Source organism: Ochotona curzoniae, unplaced genomic scaffold (assembly GCF_017591425.1).
Source record: "Ochotona curzoniae isolate NIBS_2020 unplaced genomic scaffold, NIBS_Ocur_1.0 scaffold_2476, whole genome shotgun sequence".
Classification (NCBI taxonomy): Eukaryota; Metazoa; Chordata; class Mammalia; order Lagomorpha; family Ochotonidae; genus Ochotona; species Ochotona curzoniae.
Genome location: NW_024467095.1, coordinates 13327532 through 13347762, shown reverse-complemented (window position 1 = coordinate 13347762; position 20231 = coordinate 13327532). Strand labels below are relative to the sequence as shown.

Here is a 20231-nt window from a genome sequence, read left to right as displayed (position 1 = left end):
TCTCTGGATCAGCTCAGCTCTGGCTATTGGGGAGTGAACCAGCAGACAGAAGATCTTTCCCTCTGTCTCTCTTTCTCTCTGTACATCTGACTTTCCAATAAAAATAAATGAATCTTGGGCCCGGCGCGGTGGCGCAAGTGGTTAAGTCCTCGCCTTGCACGCCCGGGATCCCATATGGGCGCCGGTTCTAATCCCGGCAGCCCCGCTTCCCTTCCAGCTCCCTGCCTGTGGCCTGGGAAAGCAGTTGAGGACGGCCCAAAGCTTTGGGACCCTGCACCCGCGTGGGAGACCCGGAAGAGGCTCCTGGCTTCGGATCGGCATAGTATCGGCCCGTTGCGGCTCACTTGGGGAGTGAATCATCGGATGGAAGATCTTCCTCTCTGTCTCTCCTCTCTGTATATCCGCCTTTCCAATGAAAAATAATAAAAATAAATCTTTAAAAAAAATAAAAAAAAAAAAAAAAAAAAAATAAATGAATCTTTTTAAAAAAGGAGTAGAATGTAAAGTGTGTGCTAGCACAACACTGATTGTAACAGGAAATAATTACAAAATAATTAGGAGCAAGATTCAAAAACAGTATGCGTGCATGTTAGAGATGAGAAGAAAATGCCCTCCCCAGCATCCTGACTACAGACAGACAGACACACACAACTACCACCAAACAAGGAATGAGACCTGTTTCCTGAAAACTAGCCATCTTTGCTGCTTCTGCTGGAAGCTTTCATTCACTGGGTTCTTAAAACGCAGATGGCTAACACACACCCTACGCTCTAGACACCACCAACCAAACGGCCTCTGTCTCCACCTGGAAGCCTTAGGCCCGGGTCAAAGGTTCATCTCTTCCTTCCCCCATATCCCAGGCATTCAAGCTTCATTTCCTTGTCTACCCAGCATCTTGTAGTGTCGGGGAGTTCCTGTAAGGCAAGGGGCACACCTACACATCTCACACAGCCCAGCCTGTCTCTTCCACAGCCTAGTGTTCAGTCATTTTCTACTGAGTCCGTAACACACAGTTGGTAATTTAACTTGGGCAGTTCATGGGATCCAGGCTAAATGCTGGGGTCTAGCTGAAACGTGGAAGACCAACTATTTTAAGTGTGATTACCTTCTTTTTTCCCCAAATTAAAGTAGAGGCACACTTGGGTGTGCCATACCAGGTTTATCCATGCTTTTCAATGTGCAAGCCACTAACCAGGCTTGGATCACACTTGACTTCTTGAGGTTTATACTGTGAAGCTCATTATCTCTAAGCTTTCCCATTGATTGTGGGTTTCATCTACACAACTTCTTGACATGTGAATACAGTCTTTGATTCTGCTCCTCCTTAGCTTAAGAATCACAGGTGTTCCAGGCTTAACGGTGAATATCACTGAAACTCTCGTAAAAGAAACACGGCTGTCAATAAGCTCTAGGCTGTCTGTCTACTACCTGAACGAATCCCTAGTCACTCCACTTGGAAAGCAAAAAGCTCCTTCAGCCTGATTAGCCAAATTGGGTTTGTCACCTGGCATTGAGTATTCTGTCTCAGTCACTGGAAGGGACAGGATTCATGGGGTCCCAAGTTCTGTTTGGGTGTCTTGTCAAACTCTACCAGATATATGGCAAGGGAATGAAACAGTGGCTCGAGGGGACAGAAGTCTGTAATCTTGTGACTTGGCCAACAGGACTATCCCTTGTGGGCAGGCCAAATGGAGCCAACTTCGCTCCAATGAATCCAGTTCTACTTTGCACCTACGGCAGTTAGTTCTGCTGCTGCGTGGCAGGAGACCATCCTGCAGTGTGTGAAAGTGGGGTCTAACTCCGGGCCCTCCCTAGAGGAATCAAATCAACCAGCCAGCCCAACCAGGACCTTGAAGCCCATGCAAGAGCACCATGACCTCAGGCCAAGGAGACAAGTACAGAAGAACAAGGCAAGGGGTGACATCAACTTCTCTGAGGCTAAGGCTGTCACATGTTAAATACTTGAATGGCATCAACTCATGCAGGCATTTAGGGTGGTAGCTGCTACTTGGGATGCCCACATTCCATACTCGATTACCTGGGTTCAAGTGTTAGCTCCATTTTCAATTGCAGCTTCCAGCAAAAGTGAACCTTGCAAGGCAACACATGATGACTCAAGTACTCAGGTCCCTGCCAACCACATGAGAGAGCCAGACTGAGTTCATGGTTCCTAGCTTTGGCCTGGCCCAGCCTGGACTGTTGCAGGATTTAGGGAGTGAATCAGCAGGTATAAGATCTCTTTCTTCTTCTGCCTTTCAAATAAAACAAAATTCTTACGTACCCCAGTTAACAGAGCACCTAAAATGGGAAGTCACAGGAGCCAAACACTGCCCTTTACCCTGTCCACCTATGAGAGATGAATTCTGTGCTTGTAAAAAGCCACTCCAGTCCAAAGAATCTTCTTTGTCACTGCCCCTCAGAGCCAGTGATAACTAGGGCATCACTGTGGCTGAGGAAGGCAAAGGATTTTCACAGCCACTTAGCAGGTACATCACCATCAAAAAGACATCTCTAACTTGGCGGGCACTGAAAAGCTATCCCCACTCCACCACCCACAGGATCGACCCTGCACTGAAACATTAACAATCCCAATGTGCCACAAGGGAAACTGAACAGCGGACGAGAAGATGCTCAAAGGGGCGAAAACAGAGAAATCATCACTGTAGCTAGATGCCCCTGGAGTTGCTTGGCAACCATCTTTGCTAACACCTTCTCCCAAAAAGGAACAGTTTGCATCAGCTCCTGCAATTTCCCTGAGGCCAGGATTCTGCCTGCAGAGGCCCCAAACCTGGGGGCCCTTGTGATGACAGTTTCATTGATGGGGAGACATGGAGCCCCACCAGCATGCTGTGGGTGACCTACTCCGTGGGGAGGGAATGCTAGACCATCTTCACCATCTCACTGCGCTTGGGTGAGGCAAGCTAGGTGCAGGTGCAACTGTTTAAGGGGGTGCTCACACCTGTAGGAGCCCAAGTGCATGCCCTTGCTCAGGTGTTCCATTTTCTGCTGGCCTTCCTGTGGTCCTGCCTCTGCTTCCAGGAAGACAGCCATCACCACACAGTGCTTTTAGAATCAGACCACCTCTGGCTCAAGTCCCAGCGCTACTACTCCCCAGCACTTCTCTCAGTCTGTTTCCTAAAGTGGGGTTGACAACAGGAGCTATATAACAAGATGGGCATGAGGATTAAATGAGAAAATACACCTTTTGGCTCTGTGCTTGGCACATCATAGATGCCCACAATTGGCAGCACAGTTTGCTAGTTATGGGTTTTAATTTTCTTATGTATTCATTTATTTGATAAAGTAAATACACACAGAGAGAAAGATCTCCCATTTAGTGGTTCATTTCTCACATGACTAAGAGCCAGGTCTCTCATATGGTGGCAGGGACCCAGCAACTTGGGCCATCAATTGCAGCTTCCCAGAATCTGCATTAGTAGGAAGCTGGTATAGGGGACAGAGCTGAGACTTGAAGCCATGTACCTTCTGTTGCAGGATTGTTACTCTAAAACACACAAGCAGCTGTCTTAGAACTCCTTAGACTGCACCTATGGAATCAATATCTGTGAGTGTTCCTGGAGGCTTTACTTTAAAAATAGTTTACCAAAGGGCTGGCACCATGATTTAGAAGGCTAAGCCTCTGCCTAGAGTGCTGACATCCTACATAGGTGCCAGTTTGAGCCCTAGCTGCTCCACTTCTAACCCAGCTCCCTGATAACGGCCTGGGAGAGCAGTGGAATATGGCCCCAAGTCCTGGGCCACAACATCTATGCGAGAAACCCAGAATAAACTCCTCGTTCCTTGCTTTGGATTGGCTCAGTACTGGCCATTGTGGTCATGTGGGGAGTGAACCAGTGGATGAAAGATCTCTGTCCCTTCTCTTCCTGTCACTTGGTCATTCAAACATGCATACACAGAGATAAAGCTGCTTTATTTTTTTTTTAAGGATTTATTTATTTTCTATTGGAAAGACACCCAAGCAACCTGTTGAAGGCACTGTGCCTGGCTCCTGGGCTCCACGCCATTGTGTCTCAGTGTGACAGAAGCCTTGGACCTGGTGGGCTAAGTACAGGCATATCATAGCAGGTCCTCAAAATTACTACACTTTGTAAAACACTGAAACTGACTCACTCTTGAAAACTAGCCATACAGGGACATCTACTCAACTCCCTTTGTTTCTTCCCTGGCGTCCTTAAAAGGCAGGGGACACAGAAAAGCGGACAAAAGACGCCTCATGATACAGTCCCAGTCTGGAGTGGTCAGGATGCCATCTGTCCCCTAGGATTGGTAGGTCTGCTCAGGCAAAGCAGAGGACCCGAGCATCTGGCAGAAGTGACAGTCATCACAGCAAACATTTGCACTATGAAATACCTACTGCATATCAGAGAATATCTCATCTCTTCTCACAACTCTAATAGGTACTATTTTTTCCTATTCTGAAAAGGAAGAAATGGACACTCACCTTCACACACAGTTAGGAAATGGTTGAGTCCAGAATCAACCATATGCACTCCAATGTGGACACAGTAACCGGCAACTTAACTGCTATGCTAAATGTGTGCTCCCACTGTCATCTGTTTTAACTGTACCGTTTTGTGGCACTAAGTATATTTGTACATATATATACAATCGTCACCACTATCCATCTTCAGAACTTGTCCAACTTCCCTGTATCTCTTAAGCATAAACGTTATTCCCCCTCTTTCAGTCACTGGTACCCACCATTCAACTGGCTGTTTCTATCTATTTGACTATTCACAGGGCCAGGGTTATGCTACAGTGTATTAAGCTGCTACCTGCGATGATGGCATCCCATCAACTCCAGTTTTGATCCAGCTTCCTGTTAATGCTCCTTGGAAAGCAGCAGGTGATAGACCAAGTGCTTGGGCCCCTACCACTGACATGACAGACCTGGCTCCAGCCATGTCCCATCACAGTCATTGGGGCCATTTGGGGAGTGAACCCACGATGCCCTTGTAATTCTGCCCCTCAAATAAATAGATCTTAGAAAAATAAAAATTGGCCTCCTTTAGGATCTTCCTATAAATTGATGCCCATAATATTTGTGCCTTGTGATCAATACTGTTAAAAGAGCTGGATACCACCTGGCAGGGGTAGGGACACAGGACTCCAAGAGCTTCAGGTGCCCTGGAGCAGTTGCATGGCTCCCACCAGCCCCTGCACTCCCTTGCTGAGGCTACCCTTGAACCACTCACATTCTAAGTCATAATTAGCCTCACAGAAGCAGCTATGCTGATGACTTTCAGGTTCAAACAGCCCATCCTTGTCATTCACTCACGTCTATGTTTTCCCCTAGGTGACCAGAAGCCACTTTATCCTGCCCTGGAGAATATCTATTTGGTTTCCTTTTCTTCCATAAGCACTCGATCCCTTCAAATTGCAAAGTGGGATTGTGTTATGAAACCACAGTCACAAGGATAAAACATCTCCATAAAAACAAATGCTTCTCCCTCCAGCCCCTGGCAGAATCCCAACTGTCTGGCTTTACAAGCAGAACTGGCTGAGTCCTGCCTGTTGCCCTAACTAGCTATGGATATAATGCCTTAGCCTCAGCCTCCTAACAAGAAAGGATATCCTGAGCTCTGGCCATCAGGTGCCAGTGCCTCAAGGCCCCAATCCAGCTCCAATTGCAGGAATGGCCCCTTGAGCTCTGCCACTGGAGAGAGGAAGAGAGAGCCAACCAGACAGCACCCAGCTGGGAGCCCAGTCAGGGCAGAATGCTGACATCAAGGCTAGAAGAGACACAAGCAGACGGCACTGCTTGCCATTCAATTTTGACAACATTCAAACACAGTCAAACTGCTCCTAGAAGTAAACATTAGGACACCTCAGACAGGGGGTGTCCTTGGGTAAAAGAGATTTGACCAGGCCAGGGTGTCTCTGTGCTGGCTACTACCAGTTTACTATGTCTACAAAGCCTCATGGGGACCAGCACTGTGGTATAGCATGTTAAGCTGTGGCCTACCTACAATGCTAGCATCCCATATAGGCACCAGTTTAAGCCCTGGCGGTTCTGCTTCTGATCCAGCTCCCTGTTAATGCATCTGGGAAAGCAACAGAAGATTCCCCAAGTGCCTGCATTCATGTGAGAGACCAGAAGAAGCTTCTGGATCCTACCTTCCGATTGGCTCAATCCAGGCCATTGTGGCCATCTGGGGAGCGAACCAGCAGATGGAAGATCTCTCTGTCTCTCTCTCTCTGTAACTCTACCTTTCAAATAAACAAAACTTTAAAAATTCATAAATGAAAAGCTAGCCCAAAGGATATAAACACAACCTACACAGAAAACCATGAAGAAGCGAAATCTCTTGTCAATCAGTTCTGCAGAAGAGGCAGCAGGTCCCTGAGAACGACAGTCCAAAGACGATCACACAGCCTCCTGGGCCTCAGCGAGCCGTATACCACGTGCCACCACATCAGCCGCCCTCGAGAGTCAGGCACTCTCCTAACCTCTCTAATTGCCAAGCCTGAACACAGAAATGTTGAGAGCAGCCACTCTGCTACCGGTCATGTGCATCCCCATTTCAGACTTATCCCATGGGTAATCAGACTGCAGAGAAAGCCCGTTGCATTTCCAGCCTGACTTTAGATATAAACTGCAATCATTAATGCTTTCACTGTGGTGTTTCTGATAGCAAGGGTCACCACATCAGAAATGTCGTCCTTCAGCATCAGAATCCATGCTTGGGCATGGCTCCCCTCCCCCAGCAAAGGAGGGAAGACTGTCCTCTCTCTATACCCCAGTACTCCCTCATAACCTGAAGCAGTGCCTACATCTCACTGTAGTCACCACTGACTATGGAATGGAATTAAAGGTTTGGAGGAGCGCCTGGCACTATGGTACAAGTTAAGCTTCTGACTGTGGAGCCAGCATCCCATATGGGAACCAGTTCAAGTCCTGGCTACTCTGGATCTAGCTCCTTTCTAATGTGCCTGGCAAAGCAGTGCAAAATGAACCAAGTCCTTGTGGGAGACCTAGAAGAAGCTCCTGCTTCCAGACCTTAGATTCGTCCAGCTCTGCTGCTGGTGACCATTTGGGGCGTGATATCAGTAGATGGAGGATCTCTTTCTGCTAGTTCTGCCTTTCAAATAAAAATAAATACATCTTTAAAAAAAAAAAAAAAGATTTGGAGGACTTTCTTGGTCTTCCTTGGAAGCCTCAATCTTTTTCTAAACATAGCCCAGGGCCAGGGGCTGAAGAGTTCAAGGCCAGGATGGGTCGGCTTAGAACTGGGTCAAGATGACTTAAAGGGTTTATGATCTACAGCTGGGCATACAGCTTCGCCTGATACCAGTGGCTTTCGCAACCTGGGGAGCATTGGCTATACCTGGTTATTCCAACTTGGAGGGAGAAGCAGGTGTGGCTGGAATCCAGTGCTTCCCAAAGCCAAACACCTGACAATGCAAAGGGCAGTCTTGCTCAGTACAGGGAAGCATCTGGCTCCAAGGGTCGATGTGGCACTGGTGAGAAAACTCATGGTGCTCTGTGCTCTACTATCTCTGCTCTAGCAACAAGACCCTGTCACTTCTAGAACATTTTGTAAAGCCTATCGTTTTTTTAAAAAAGATTTATTTTTATTTGGAAAGGCAGATCAGATTTATGGAGAGAAGGAAAGACAGAAGAAAAATCTTCCATCTGCTGATTTATTTGCTCAAATGGCCAGAATGGCCAGAGCTGAGCTAATTTGAAGCCAGGAGATGCTTCAGGATGCTCCCACATGGATGCAGGGTCTCAAGGTACTACGCCATTCCCTACTGCTTTCCCAGGCCATAAGCTGGGAATTGGATGGGAAGTGGAGCAGCAGCAACATAAACAGGCACCCATATGGGATCCCGGTGCTTGCAAGGCTCAGATTTAGCTATTGTTCCATCATGCCAGGTCCCTGTAGAATATTCCACATTCTCTTCACAAAGGATGTCTTTGCTAGCTCCACCCTGCCCAGTTCCTTATTCATCCTCCAGGTTTTAGCTTCAATGCATGTTCCTCCTGGGGACAAAAGAAGGGCTTTCAGAGTCCCTTACTGACATCACGTCCTGTGCCACGTGTTGCCACAGCCCCTGACCTGGCCTTTCAAGTCACCAGGATTTTCTTGATGCCTGGCTTTACTGCCAGCATGGAAGAACCCTGAGGCAGAGCCTACACTCTGGCACTACTGTACCCAGACTTGGCACCATGGCAGATCTCACTCCATGTCATTAGCTCCAAAGAGCTGAGAAGTTACAGGTGGCTGGCTTGTGTTAAAACTCAACACAGCAGCTCAACTGGTTAATCTTCCAACTTGCCAAGTGACACCATCCCATATGGGCACCGGTTCATGTCCAGGTTGTTTTACTTGTGACCCAGTGCCCTGCTAATGGACTGGGAAAGCAGTAGAGGATGGCCCAAGTACTTGGTCTCTCACACACGTGTAAGACCAGGAAGATGCTCCTGGCTCCTGGCTTTGGATCAGTTCAGTTTTCGCTGTTGTAGCCATTTGGGGAGTGAACTGGTGGATGAGAGATCTTTCTCTGTCTCTGCTTCTCTCAGTAAATCTGCCTTCCAAATAAAAATAAATAAATCTTGAAAAAAGAAAATTTAAGTCTATGCTCCCCAGAAGCTTGAATTAGCACCCTACTATGCAGGCATTTAAAAAAAGATGTGACAGCCCATCATGAAGTGCAACGGACAGCTTTCTATCATAAATGAAAATGGCCAGAGAGGACACAAAATTTAAGAGCGTTCCATGACTTACACGGGAACAAGGAGAAGACAAAAATCATCCTACGCATCTACCAAAAGGAACACAGGATCTTTGGAAGGATACACAAGCAAGCAAGCAAGAATAACAGGTGAACATTACCAGCTTTTTAAAAGCAACTTCCATAAGAAGGTTTGTAACAGTCACACCCTCTAGCCTCAAAGAGTCATTCCCACAGACTGAGAGATGGAGACACCTTAGCAAGGCTCAGATTTAGCTACTGTTCCGTCATACCAGTTTCACTGGCTTAGAGGGTGGTTTAATATTCACATTGTTGCAAAGTGTGCCCACCCTAACTCGCTGTTTTGGAAGGAGCCAGGCCACATTTCCCCCAAAACGGGTACCCAGGCATATGGAAACCCTGTAAATTTAAAGAAACCCCATTTCAGAAGCTGTGTGCTTTCCAAACTAGATGGGCACAGTGTTCTGAGTTTGGCCATCCTGCCACAATGCACCCCTCCCCACAACACACACGCACGCGCGCGCGCACACACACACACACACAGCCAGGCCCTCAGCTGGATGCAACTGCACAGCTTACTCATTCTCTGGCTCTTTCCTTCTCTGTTCAGTCTTTCTTCCCTGCTACCTCTAAGCTCCTATGTGCCACAGGTCATTCCAACCCAAACAATGGGCAGGGGAAGAGAGAATGATATGCCAGAGTGAACAAATGCCGCTACTTGTTAGCAAAAGGGGGAGGAAGATAGGCTTAATGGGGGAAGGCAGTGGAAATTAATGGTGAAAATGAGGTTTATCTGTGTTATCGGTGGACTTCAAGCCTTCCCATCTGCTATTAACATAGATAACAGAGCTGTCTGCATGATGATAAAGGGAAGCCCACGGCAGTTTTCCATAAATCTTTACGGCTTGTCTCAGGTTTCCAGGGCACAGATTTGAAGAACACTTGAATCTCACCAGACTGGTTGCAATCTCCCCCTGCACAGTGTTTCCACCCCACGGTAACTGCAAAGCTCCAAAAGCTGAGCTGAACCTGTTCCCATGCTCCCTGCTTCTGCCTGCTGTTCAGCCTGACTCCACCAGCAGCTGAGAACAGCACACTCTGTAGCCACACCAAGATCTCACCGGTCCTGGCAGAGTTTTCCACAGCCAATCAAAACACAAGGAGTATAGAAACACAGACGAGAGCCCAAAGCCACAAGCACATGGCTTCCAAGAGACCCAAACAAAAGATATATTTCAGGCTTTTCTTTCCTTGGTAATAAAATGAAATTCATCATATTTTAAAATTATTTTCCAGGCCCAGTACAATAGCTTAGGGGCTAAAGTCCTTGCCTTGCATAAGCTGGGATTCCCTTTGGGTGCCAGTTCTAATCCTGGTGGCTCCACTTCCCATCCAGCTCTCTGCTTGTGGCCTGGGAAAGCAATCCAGGACAGCACAAAGCCTTGAGACCCTGCACCTGCGTGGGAAACCCGAAAGAGGCTCCTGGCTCCTGGCTCCGGATTGGATTAGCTCCGGGCATTGTGGCCAGTTGGGGAGTGTATCAGTGGGCAGAAGATCATCCTCTCTGTCTCTCCTCCTGTCTGTATATCTGACTTCAATTAAAAAATAAGTAAATCTTTAAAAATTACTTTTCATATGTCCCAGTCCTCAGAAAGAATTTTGTATAAACTCCTTTGAGCCATAGGTCATCAACTGTCCCCAGTCTTTCTAGCACTTGTTAAAACTAACAATCACCACTTATTGGCTAAGAGCCATGAAAAACATTGATATCCATAGAGCAGGGTTTTTTTTTAAGATTTATTTTTATTATTTTTTTTATTGGAAAGGCGGATATACAGAGAGGAGAGACAGAGAGGAAGATCTTCCGTCCGATGATTCACTCCCCAAGTGAGCACAATGGCCAATGCTATGCTGATCCGAAGCCAGGAGACTCTTCCAGGTCTCCCACGCAGGTGCAGGGTCCCAAAGCTTTGGGCCGTCCTCGACTGCTCTCCCGGGCCACAGGCAGGGAGCTGGATGGGAAGCGGGGCTGCCGGGATAGAACCGGCGCCCATATGGGATCCCGGGCGTGCAAGGCAAGGACCTTAACCACTTGCGCCACCGTGCCGGGCCCCATAGAGCAATTTTAAAAAAATCATTAGCCTCATAAAATTATGACAAAATGGTCTGCTTTAAAAAGGAAGTTTCGGGCCTGGCACGGTAGCCTAGCAGCTAAAGTCCTAGCCTTGCCGGGGATCCCATATGGGTGCCGGTTCTAATCCTAGCAGCCCGTCTTCCCATCCAGCTCCCTGCTTGTGGCCTGTGAAAGCAGTCGAGGACGGCCCAAAGTCTTGGGATCCTGCACCCGCGTGCGAGACCTGGAGGAAATTCCTGGCTCCTGGCTTTGGATCGGTGCAGCACTGGCCATTGCAGTCACTTGGGAAGTGAATCATCAAATGGAAGATCTTGCTCTCTGTCTCTGCTCCTCTCTGTATATCTGACTTTGCAATAAAAAGAAAATAAATCTTGAAAAAAAAAACAAAAAGGAAGTTTCTGAAGTCCAGTGCAATAGCTCAGTAGCTAACTCCTCGTCTTGCATGCACCAGGACCATGGCTGCTCCACTTCCCATCCAGCTTCCTGTTTATGGCCTGGGAAAGCAATAGAGGATATCCCAAAGCCCTGGGACCCTGCACCTGCATGAGACCTGGAAGAAACTTGTGGCTCCCAGCTTTGGATGAGCTTGGCTCTGGGTCTCGCGGTTACTTGGGGAGTGAATCAGTAGAAGAAATATCTTTCTCTCTGTAAATCTGCCTTTCCAATAAAAAAAATTTTTTTTAAATAAAATAAAAAAAGGAAGCTTCTGATATGGTAATCTTTGGCCATCATCACAGATTAATTAAAAACCCTCGTTGATAATCAGCACTAGATGCAGAGGTTAAGTCATCAGCTGGGATGCCTGTATCTCACACTGGGGTGCCTGAACTGAGTCTTGGTGATTTCACTTCCAATCCAGCTTCTGCTAATAGCAGTGATGGCTGAAGTACTCTGGTCTCTGGCCAGAGACTCACATTAACTTCTAGGCCTGGCTTCTCTGCCAGCTCCATCCCTGGTTACTGTGGGCATTTGAGACGTAAACTGGGCCTATGGAAGCTTTCTCTCTGTTTATCTCTCTGCTTTTCAAATAAAATGAAAATAAGTAAAATGTTAAAGTCCTAAATAGAATACAACTTTCTAGATCTAGCTTCATCAATATTATCATGAACGTAATGATCTTAATAAGGATTTTAGAAGTATTCATTAAGCACCTACTATCTGCTAAAGCCGTTCTGTAACTATCTCAGTCCTTCTAACGGTCGTTAGCATAACCTCTCTTTCCGAGGTCAAGATGCCAGTGAGCTCTGTGAATCTTGCTTGTTATCTGTGAACTGGCATGCATAAGAAAAAGTTCAGGTGAGGCAATCAGAAAGGGGCACTTTCAGAGTTTCTCCCCAATTTGCTTGACATGTCTTCAGATACATTGGCAAGATGACAGAGAGAATTATAGTTTAAAAGGTTATCCAGCACTAGCAACATTACCTTCCTTGGAACTTACTATCATCAACACATTTCACATGGTAAATTAGGCTAATATGGCTTCTGGGACCCCATCTTGGGAAATCTGAGCACTGATGAATCCAAGCAGCCGCCAGGCAGGGGCACAGGGCGCCCTGGCTTTTATACTTCGATCTTCAGTTTTTCCTGTAGGGCTGGAAGCCATATCCCATTCACAAGCCATTTGCAGCAAAACATGCTTGTGTATAAGATGCAGTAATTTTTGCCATGAGGATGTTCTAAATTGATAAAATTAACCTAGTTATTTTCACTTTATTTTGAAGCATGAAGGTGCTTCAAAAAGCTCATGAAAAATAAATTACAAGGTAAGTTTATTTTGGTGCAGTAAATGTTAAAATCCATACACATGAGAAACAAAACAACAAACAAAACCCTCCAGCCTTTGGTTCCTTCCTCAAATACTAGGCCAAAGCTTGGGGGCCAGGGACTCGATCCAATTTCTCACATGGTGAGAGGAAATCAACTCCTTTAGCCATAATCACTGCCCCTACAAGGGCTGCAAAGCTGAAATCATAAAGTGGAACCAGGAACTGAACTCAAGCACCTGATAAGCTGAACTTGGGCATGCTATCTGGCTGTTTAAACATTAGATCAAATGACCACCCTTACAACTTCTGTAGCAATGGCTTGTCTGGTGTAACTGCATCTCTGAGGCAGGTAAATTCAATAGGGACACTCTACAGACGAGAGTAGGCCCAGAGACAGAAAAAAGTAACCCCAAAGCTACGAGTCATAACTTAGGAAGTAGGTTCAAATCTCTGTCTCTCTCCTGGTTCTTTAACTGTCCAGGCTGACCCAGACATAATTCCATCTATGCATGTGTATGTGTGGAATTCTCAGGTTTCTGAACCCTGCTGATGGTCTGGCAAGGTTCAAAAGCGTTTACAAAGCTCCTCTTGACCAAAATCTTGCCAAATTTTGGATGAGATGATAAGATTGATATGAAGACTTTCTATGGAGGCTTCCAAGAATTCACTTAACATTTCACACCTAACACAGCTGAAAAAATCAAAGTGAAAAGGTTAAAGCATACAGAAGGAACTATGTTACCATAGTCGGTATTTAAAAAGCCGAAAGTCCTGGCTGTGTCTTCCAAAATAGTGGCCAGAGAGACAGGTGGAGGACAAAACAATTGTCATTCCACCTTTTCTGCCTAACTTCCCCACTTGAGCTTGGTCTACAGCAGACAGCGTATCACAGCAGCATTATTCACAATAACTACAAGGTGGGCAACAACCCAAATGTCCGGCAACAGAGAAATAGGCAGACAGAACACATGTGAGCTTACTTCAACGTGCTCATAGATCATGGATTACAAGATGGTTATTTTGCTGCAAAATGTCTTTGTATCCATGCATACAAGTGGTATTCACAAAGTCCACAAAAAACGCATACAATGAAAACCAAACATGGATAGTTAGAAATACTACTCAGCTTTATAAAAGAGTTATATGGCCCAATGCTGTAACAGAGAGGAAGCAAGAAAATAAGCTGCCAAGAGAAACAATTCAGGTACAAATACTGCATGGACCAATACTGAAAGATTCCTCTTACAGGAGGCATCAAGTATAGGCAACTTCATACTTATTGAATGAAAAACAGAAAGAAAATGGAACAGTTTCTGGTTGAGAGGATTCAAAAGTTGGGCAATGAATACTTGTGATGGCTGTACAACCCTATGAATAAACTGCACACTCAAAAATGGCTAAAATCATCAATGTTGCATCATGTACATGTTACCACAAAAATTTTCTTATCAAAATCTGAATCCTATCCTTTCATTTCTCAGTCAGAATTCATCAACTTTATTTTATTCATTTATTACCATAGAGGCCCAAATTTCTTTTTAAGACCTGCTGACTGCAAACAGCATCACTGGTCAATCCATCTATGTTTGCACATACAGATTGCACATAGTCATTCAAGACCCACCTTCCCATTCTGCTGTGACCCCTCCACAAACACCTGTGTGCCCCAAGACCTCCTACTGTGTGACTCCATGGAGCAGGCTCCTGGCAAGACAAATGCAACCAAGCCAACGTTGCTACACTTATAGGCAGCCAAAATCTGATGCAGAGTCTCAGCACAACCCTTAAATTCTTCACTGGGGGAGCACTTATTTAGTACTACGTATATTTTATCTACACAGGAAACGATGTGCAAAACCCAAGAACAAGGTCTACAAACAAGCAGATGACAACCTGCACACAGGTACACTTTGCACTGAACATTGGGTGTCCTTAACATAAATGCACATAACTAGGAACTCAACCTTTATACCTCACAGGACAAAGCATACCTCTTGTGATTTCCACAAAGTGGAGGAGACCTTTTCATTTTTCCTTAAAAGAATCCATTTCTCATGAAGAAAGCCATCTGCAACAAGAGTCTTTTGAAACAGAAGTTGGTGGGGGGAACAGGGTGGTGGTGGTAGAAATTTGTGTTCTGTGTGTTACAGCCATAATTTATCACAATTTATCACCCAGCTCTAAGATGTGCCGATCTTGTGCCACACCATGACCTTTACTCGGCTTGAATTTAAAGCCTTTCACAACCTCATCATCGCTCATGTGGTCTGATAGTTATAAGCTCTCAAAGACCTCAAGAGCATGTGAAGACTCACTCTAGCGATCTTTGCCATTAGCAACACATATGGATATCTAGTGCTTGTAAGAAGTCCACTTGATGTCATTCCCTTGGGCATCCTAAACACCTACATCGTGACCACTTTGACAGTCTCAGAAGCCAACATCTTCAGAAAATATGTTTTGTTCCCAAAGTCCCCAGTTAGCAGAAATACTGTGCTGGATAGAAAACTCTCCTGGAATACATGAGCATCTTAAGCCACCAGGTTGTGTTCCCTGAAGCACAACTCTTCCTCTTACTGAATGGTCTGGAGATGATGAGTGGGTACAGAAAACTGACTGCCTCAGGTGGTCTGTAACGTGAGTTCCAATTTCCTAGGCAGATTCCAGCAGCCTTCCAGAAGGACTGTCTCATGGCCTCTTCTCCATTCATTCCTGATGAGCAACACTCTCTTGCTTAGGAGTGTCTGGATACCTCCCATCATCTTCTGCCCCTTGTGCCTTCCTCCCCAGGCCCAGTTTCAGCCAATGCCATTCTAGGACCTCAGCTAGCAATTTGCAATTCCAATGAAAGCACCTGTTTGTGCAGCAGAAAAGGGGGTTTTCTGAGTTGCTGTCCTGGGGAGACGACAGGCCAGTTACATGTGGGAGGTTTGCAAACCACCAGGGTACGGTTTACTTACAGGGCCCTGTGCATGCAATGTCCAGTCCCAGCAGGCTGTGGTCTCACTCCCGTGTCTCAGTATGGGGTGCCCTATTTTTTATTCCCTGTGTCCCATTACAAGCACCATACTGTTTCATTCTGAGAAAACAGAACTGGGTGGTACAGTTGTGGAGTGGGGTGGAGAGGCTGTGGATACAGATGCCCCCACCCTGCCCACCACAGTGGCAATCTGTGACCCAACTTGGGCAAAGTGAGCCAGATATAACTCATTATCAAATGCTGCCATGAACACTGTTTTTTCCAGTGGAGAATGAAGAAGGAGCTGCAGGAATCACCAAGTAAGACTCTTCAAACTGTTGTGCATCTATGCACAAGGCCAGCTGGAATGTTTGCCAGGGGTGTCCCGATGGTCATCGCCAACCAAATCTGTGACACCCTACCCAGATGTGGACACACACACCCCTCCCACATCACCACCACCATCGCCATTTGGCAAGGATGCTCCAAAGCAGAATGGCCAAAATTCACAGACGAAGGTTCAGACGTGGACTCCAACCGAAATGCAGTCAACTTCTGCGTTCAACAGCCTCATCCCCACCCCCCACCTCCAGTTGTATTTATACTTTGCAAGAAGTTAACACCAAACAGTAGTCACTTGGGCGTGCTCAATTTCTCACAAGCCTTAGTCACTGTGCTCAGCAGAACAATTCACATTATATTCCAAAATCCCATGAAGATTCTGCCACACATGCTAACACTAAAAAAAAAAGGAGCTCCACTTACCTTCTTTATTAAGCCTCATAACCTCCCTGTTTTTTCCACCCTCTTTTCCAGCCTCTTCTAAATCTACATCTGCAGATGAAAAAGCAAAAAAATAAAAATAAGGAGGAAAAAAGAGAGAGGGGGTTTGAAAAGGGGAGGGGGAACCCCCAAGTCAAGGTTGGTGGGAGGGAGGGCGAGAGAGTGTTTATTTGCAAACAAATCGATGAGAAATATCGTCTATGAAAATGTTTCAAAAAAAAAAAAACTGACAATGCAACGTTTCCCTCCCCGCCCCCCCCGCCCCTACCCCAAGTCTAGGTTTCCGGCTACCTGGCCCAGATAGGTAACCCCCTCCCCAATAACGAAAAAGAAAAAAAATAAATAAAAACTATGCAAGCAGCAACAGAGTAAGCCTTTCACGCAGACATCGCGACGGGGCTGCGGAAGCCCACCCGGCAGGCTGCCGCGGGGGGCCGGGCGCAGTCCGAGGGGCCGCCGGCCGTGGGGGCCTCGCTCCGCGCACCGGCGACCCGCGTGTACGTGTGTATGTGTGTGTGCGTTCATTCGGGGTGGGGAGAGGCATGGAGGATATCGGGGGGCCACTCTCTCTCACACACACTTTTTCCCCCCAGTGGCTCTAGGTGAATGGAAAGGTTACAGGATAATAAAAGGAGGAAGAGGAGGCGGTGGGGTTCTTACTGTCGGAGCAGTGTAATTTGGCAGCGTCGATCCAGGAGGACCAGGGTTTGCCCAGAAACGCCTCCGGACTGGGCACTTTGCGATCCAGTGTCGCCATTGCTCTTCCTTCTTGTTGCTTTTTCCCTGTTCCTTCGGCAGCCCCAGCCGAGAGACACGGGATTCGAGAACGCTCCGACGTCATCTTCGGAACGTTCCGACATTGAGTGTTCTGAGCGCCGAGGGAGGGAGGGAGGCAGGCAGGGTGGGAGGGAAGGAGAGGAGGAGCGAGGCGGGGCCGGCGCCCGGGCGTCCGCGCGTCCGCAGCCGGCTGGGCTCGCCGGCGCTCGCGGGGCGGCGGCCGCCAGGGGCAGCAGCGAGGCGCGCGCCGGGGAGGAGCCGTGCGGCCCGGTCAGCGCCGCGTGTGGAGAGGCCGGGCGGCCGGGGGATGCTGCTGTGGTGGCGAGCTCCCGGGTGCGAGCGGCTGGCGCGCCTGTGGAGAGGGCGCTGCGAGCGCCGCCACGCTGGGCCCGGGAGGAAGGGGAGCCTTTCCTGCAGAGTTGGGACCCAAAGACCCAAAGTTGTTGGTTTGGTTTTTTTTTCTTCTTCTTTTTCTTTTTGCATCCCTTTCCTCCTGTCTCCGCCGCTGCTCGCGGCGAGGTGACCCCGCGAGAGTCCCAAGCAACTCCCTACCCCCACAACCCCCGCCCAGCCAAAGAAAGGGACCCTGGTGAGCGTGCCTCCCATGCCCACGCAAATAGTCTGTTTTTCTCGGTGGACCTTGGGCCGTGGAGATCCGGACCTGAGACCAATGCGGGAGAGGAGATGAAATTGCCTCCAAAAAGCAGGTGAGTGTAGGGCGACGCTGCCTTTGCAGGCTGCCGGTCGGTCGTACCAGACTGAGAACTCCGCCTGGACTCCTCGGGATTCCTTCCCACCCTTTAGACTTCAAACTCCACGCGCGCTGAGTGGCTGCGGCTCTCGGAGGAGCACAGCGCAGGCCCGCCAGCGCACGCGTGGGAGGCCTGGGAGCCCTTGGCCAGCGCTGCCTGCAGGAGGACCGGGGTGGCCTGCGTGAGTGCTGGGCAGCTGGAGGCCCGGGACCTTCTGATTCCTGCTGGCTGAGCCACTCTGGCTAGCTAAAGGGACAGCGCTTTTTCTCTGGATACTGTGGACTTTTCATCGGGATCTCCCAACTCCAAGCATAGGATTTCTCCTCTCTGTCTTTTAAAATCCTGTTATTTGCTAGAAAGTATCTAAAATATTGGAACACCATCCCCTCCCTCCTGCCCTTTCACCTGGAAGTAGGTACCTTGTCCCTCGTTCCTCAGCACCCTGGCTTTCTCACCAGCACCACTGCTGCCCTACTTCTGTCCAGCCCCAAGCGTGGTCACTGGAAATTGCCTTGCCTTAACTGAATTCTTTGCCCAGCCTGTGCCATCTGATGCCCTATCCCGCCCCCTCCGCAGTGCCAGCCAATGTTAGGATGGGCAGTGAGAGACAGGGAGTAGGACTTGTCTTGAGTTTTCATGTTCGTGTCACCAGCGCTGCCTTTGCTGTTTTTGGAAGAGTTCCTGTGTAGCTGGGATGCTGCTCGATGGCGAATCCCCATGCTCTGGGTTGGTGATGTTCACAGATATTTATTACTTCCAGGGCTCTTACAGTAGGCTGGATGCTGCATTTGACATTGCATCTATTCCCCCGCCCCAACCTTGGTAGACCAGCTGCCCCAGACACTTGTTGCAGCATCTGGCTGCTGTAATGAGGAGAATGATGTTTCAGTACTGTGCTTGCACACAGCTGGAAACAACAAAAAATGTGTCGTCATGGAGACCACAAGATCTGACTGCCCTGCGTCTTGGGACCCCGAGGTGGGATTCTGGTGCTCAGGTGAATTGAATGCTTGCTGTCTTGCCAGGGAAGGGGAAGTGAGGACGGAAACAGAGGCTTCCAGTTGAGCATTAATGAGCCTGTTGTGCTTGGCTGCTGAGCCTGGTTTAACTGCCATGGTTGAAAGTGGTGCTTTGGGAGGTGGGGTGGGGTGGGGGACGGGGAGCCTGACCAGGCATGCATGAAGTTATGCAAGGCACTGAAGAACAGCCTTCCAACAGTCTGTAGATTGTGTTTGACAGTAGGGAGCCAATTGGAGGTTCTTTCTGCACACTGAAGATGTGGCTTGGACTCCTGTGGCTGTGGTGTTCAAGACATAGGGCCCTTGCTGGAGAAGTAATGCAGTATTCATGATGTGAAGACGGGGAAAGTCTGGGATTTGGGCAGGGCCATGCAGGTGGAGAAGAGGGGCCAGGTGTCAGAGCACTGTGAAGGAAGCATATGTCAGGGAGTATGTTGGGTTGGACTTTGGGGGAGAGCAGGAGAGCTCCGAAGTGCAAGTCATGTCATTAGGTGCCAAAACATTGTCCTTTTCTGGTCTGTGACCTGTTTTGTCTCTATCTAGTGTTTATTCTTTGATTGTATACTCCAGGAAGGCTTCTGGTGACTGCCACCCTCCTTATCTTCATGCCCCATCCCCTCCTCTTTAGGTTGCCTCTCACAAACAGAATATAGCTGAAGTGATGGGTCAGATTGTGAAACACGGGGATTCTGTGTTTTTCTCCCCCTCTTGCAGTTCTCGCAACCAACTGCCAAGTTGTGATCTGCTGTGTGGATAGGCCCACGTGGCGAAGAACTGAGGGAAGCCACCAGAACTGAGACGAGGGACCATCAGCCGGGAACCAAGGCCCTTTGCCCAACAGCTGCTAAGCAGCTGGATTGTGCCAGCACCACAGGCTGGCTGGGAGGCAATGACCTGGAGGCCACCCTGTACCCCTCAGAAAATCAGAGGTGCTGAGCATTAGGAAAACTCAGTCCACCTCAGTTAAAAAGCAACAAGGCAGTGGTTCTGTATTTGAACAGGAGCCTACTTCCGCAGCTGCAGCTCTGGATGAGTGGAAGTTGGTACTTGGGACGCCGCCTAATCGTCGTGCCACCACAGCTGGGCTTTCACTGGGCAGCACAAAGTGTGGGCTGGAATCTGAACGTGATTTAGACTGGACGAAAAGAAGACCTGGGGCACGTGGCCATGTTTAACTCCTAACCAGCATGCACAGACATTGTAGCTGTTAGAATCAGGTAGGGTAATAGCAGAGTTTCCGCTCTAAGCCCTCTACAGTTTCTCCACTAGACAAGGGAGATTTTTGGTACCAACCTGGTGAAGGTGTGACCCACGTGCATG

The 20231-nt window shown here is 48.0% G+C and overlaps 1 protein-coding gene across 6 annotated transcripts in view; it reads right to left on the bottom strand.

Annotated features, from left to right (window-relative positions):
• The window catches only part of ATXN7L1 (ataxin 7 like 1), a 204661-nt gene extending 187404 nt beyond the window's left edge, over nucleotides 1-17257 (bottom strand). For 5 of the 6 annotated variants that reach the window (XM_041002513.1, XM_041002514.1, XM_041002515.1 and 2 more), the window contains exons 1-2: nucleotides 17024-17213; nucleotides 16346-16414 (exon numbers count right to left, since the gene is read on the bottom strand). In XM_041002513.1, the coding sequence (XP_040858447.1) occupies nucleotides 16346-16414; nucleotides 17024-17204 (250 nt within the window). In that variant the 5' untranslated portion in view covers nucleotides 17205-17213. Of the gene's footprint in view, nucleotides 1-16345; nucleotides 16415-17023 lie in introns of all 6 variants that reach the window. The other variant, XM_041002517.1, reaches the window with a different exon arrangement.
• Nucleotides 17258-20231: the final 2974 nt, after the last annotated feature.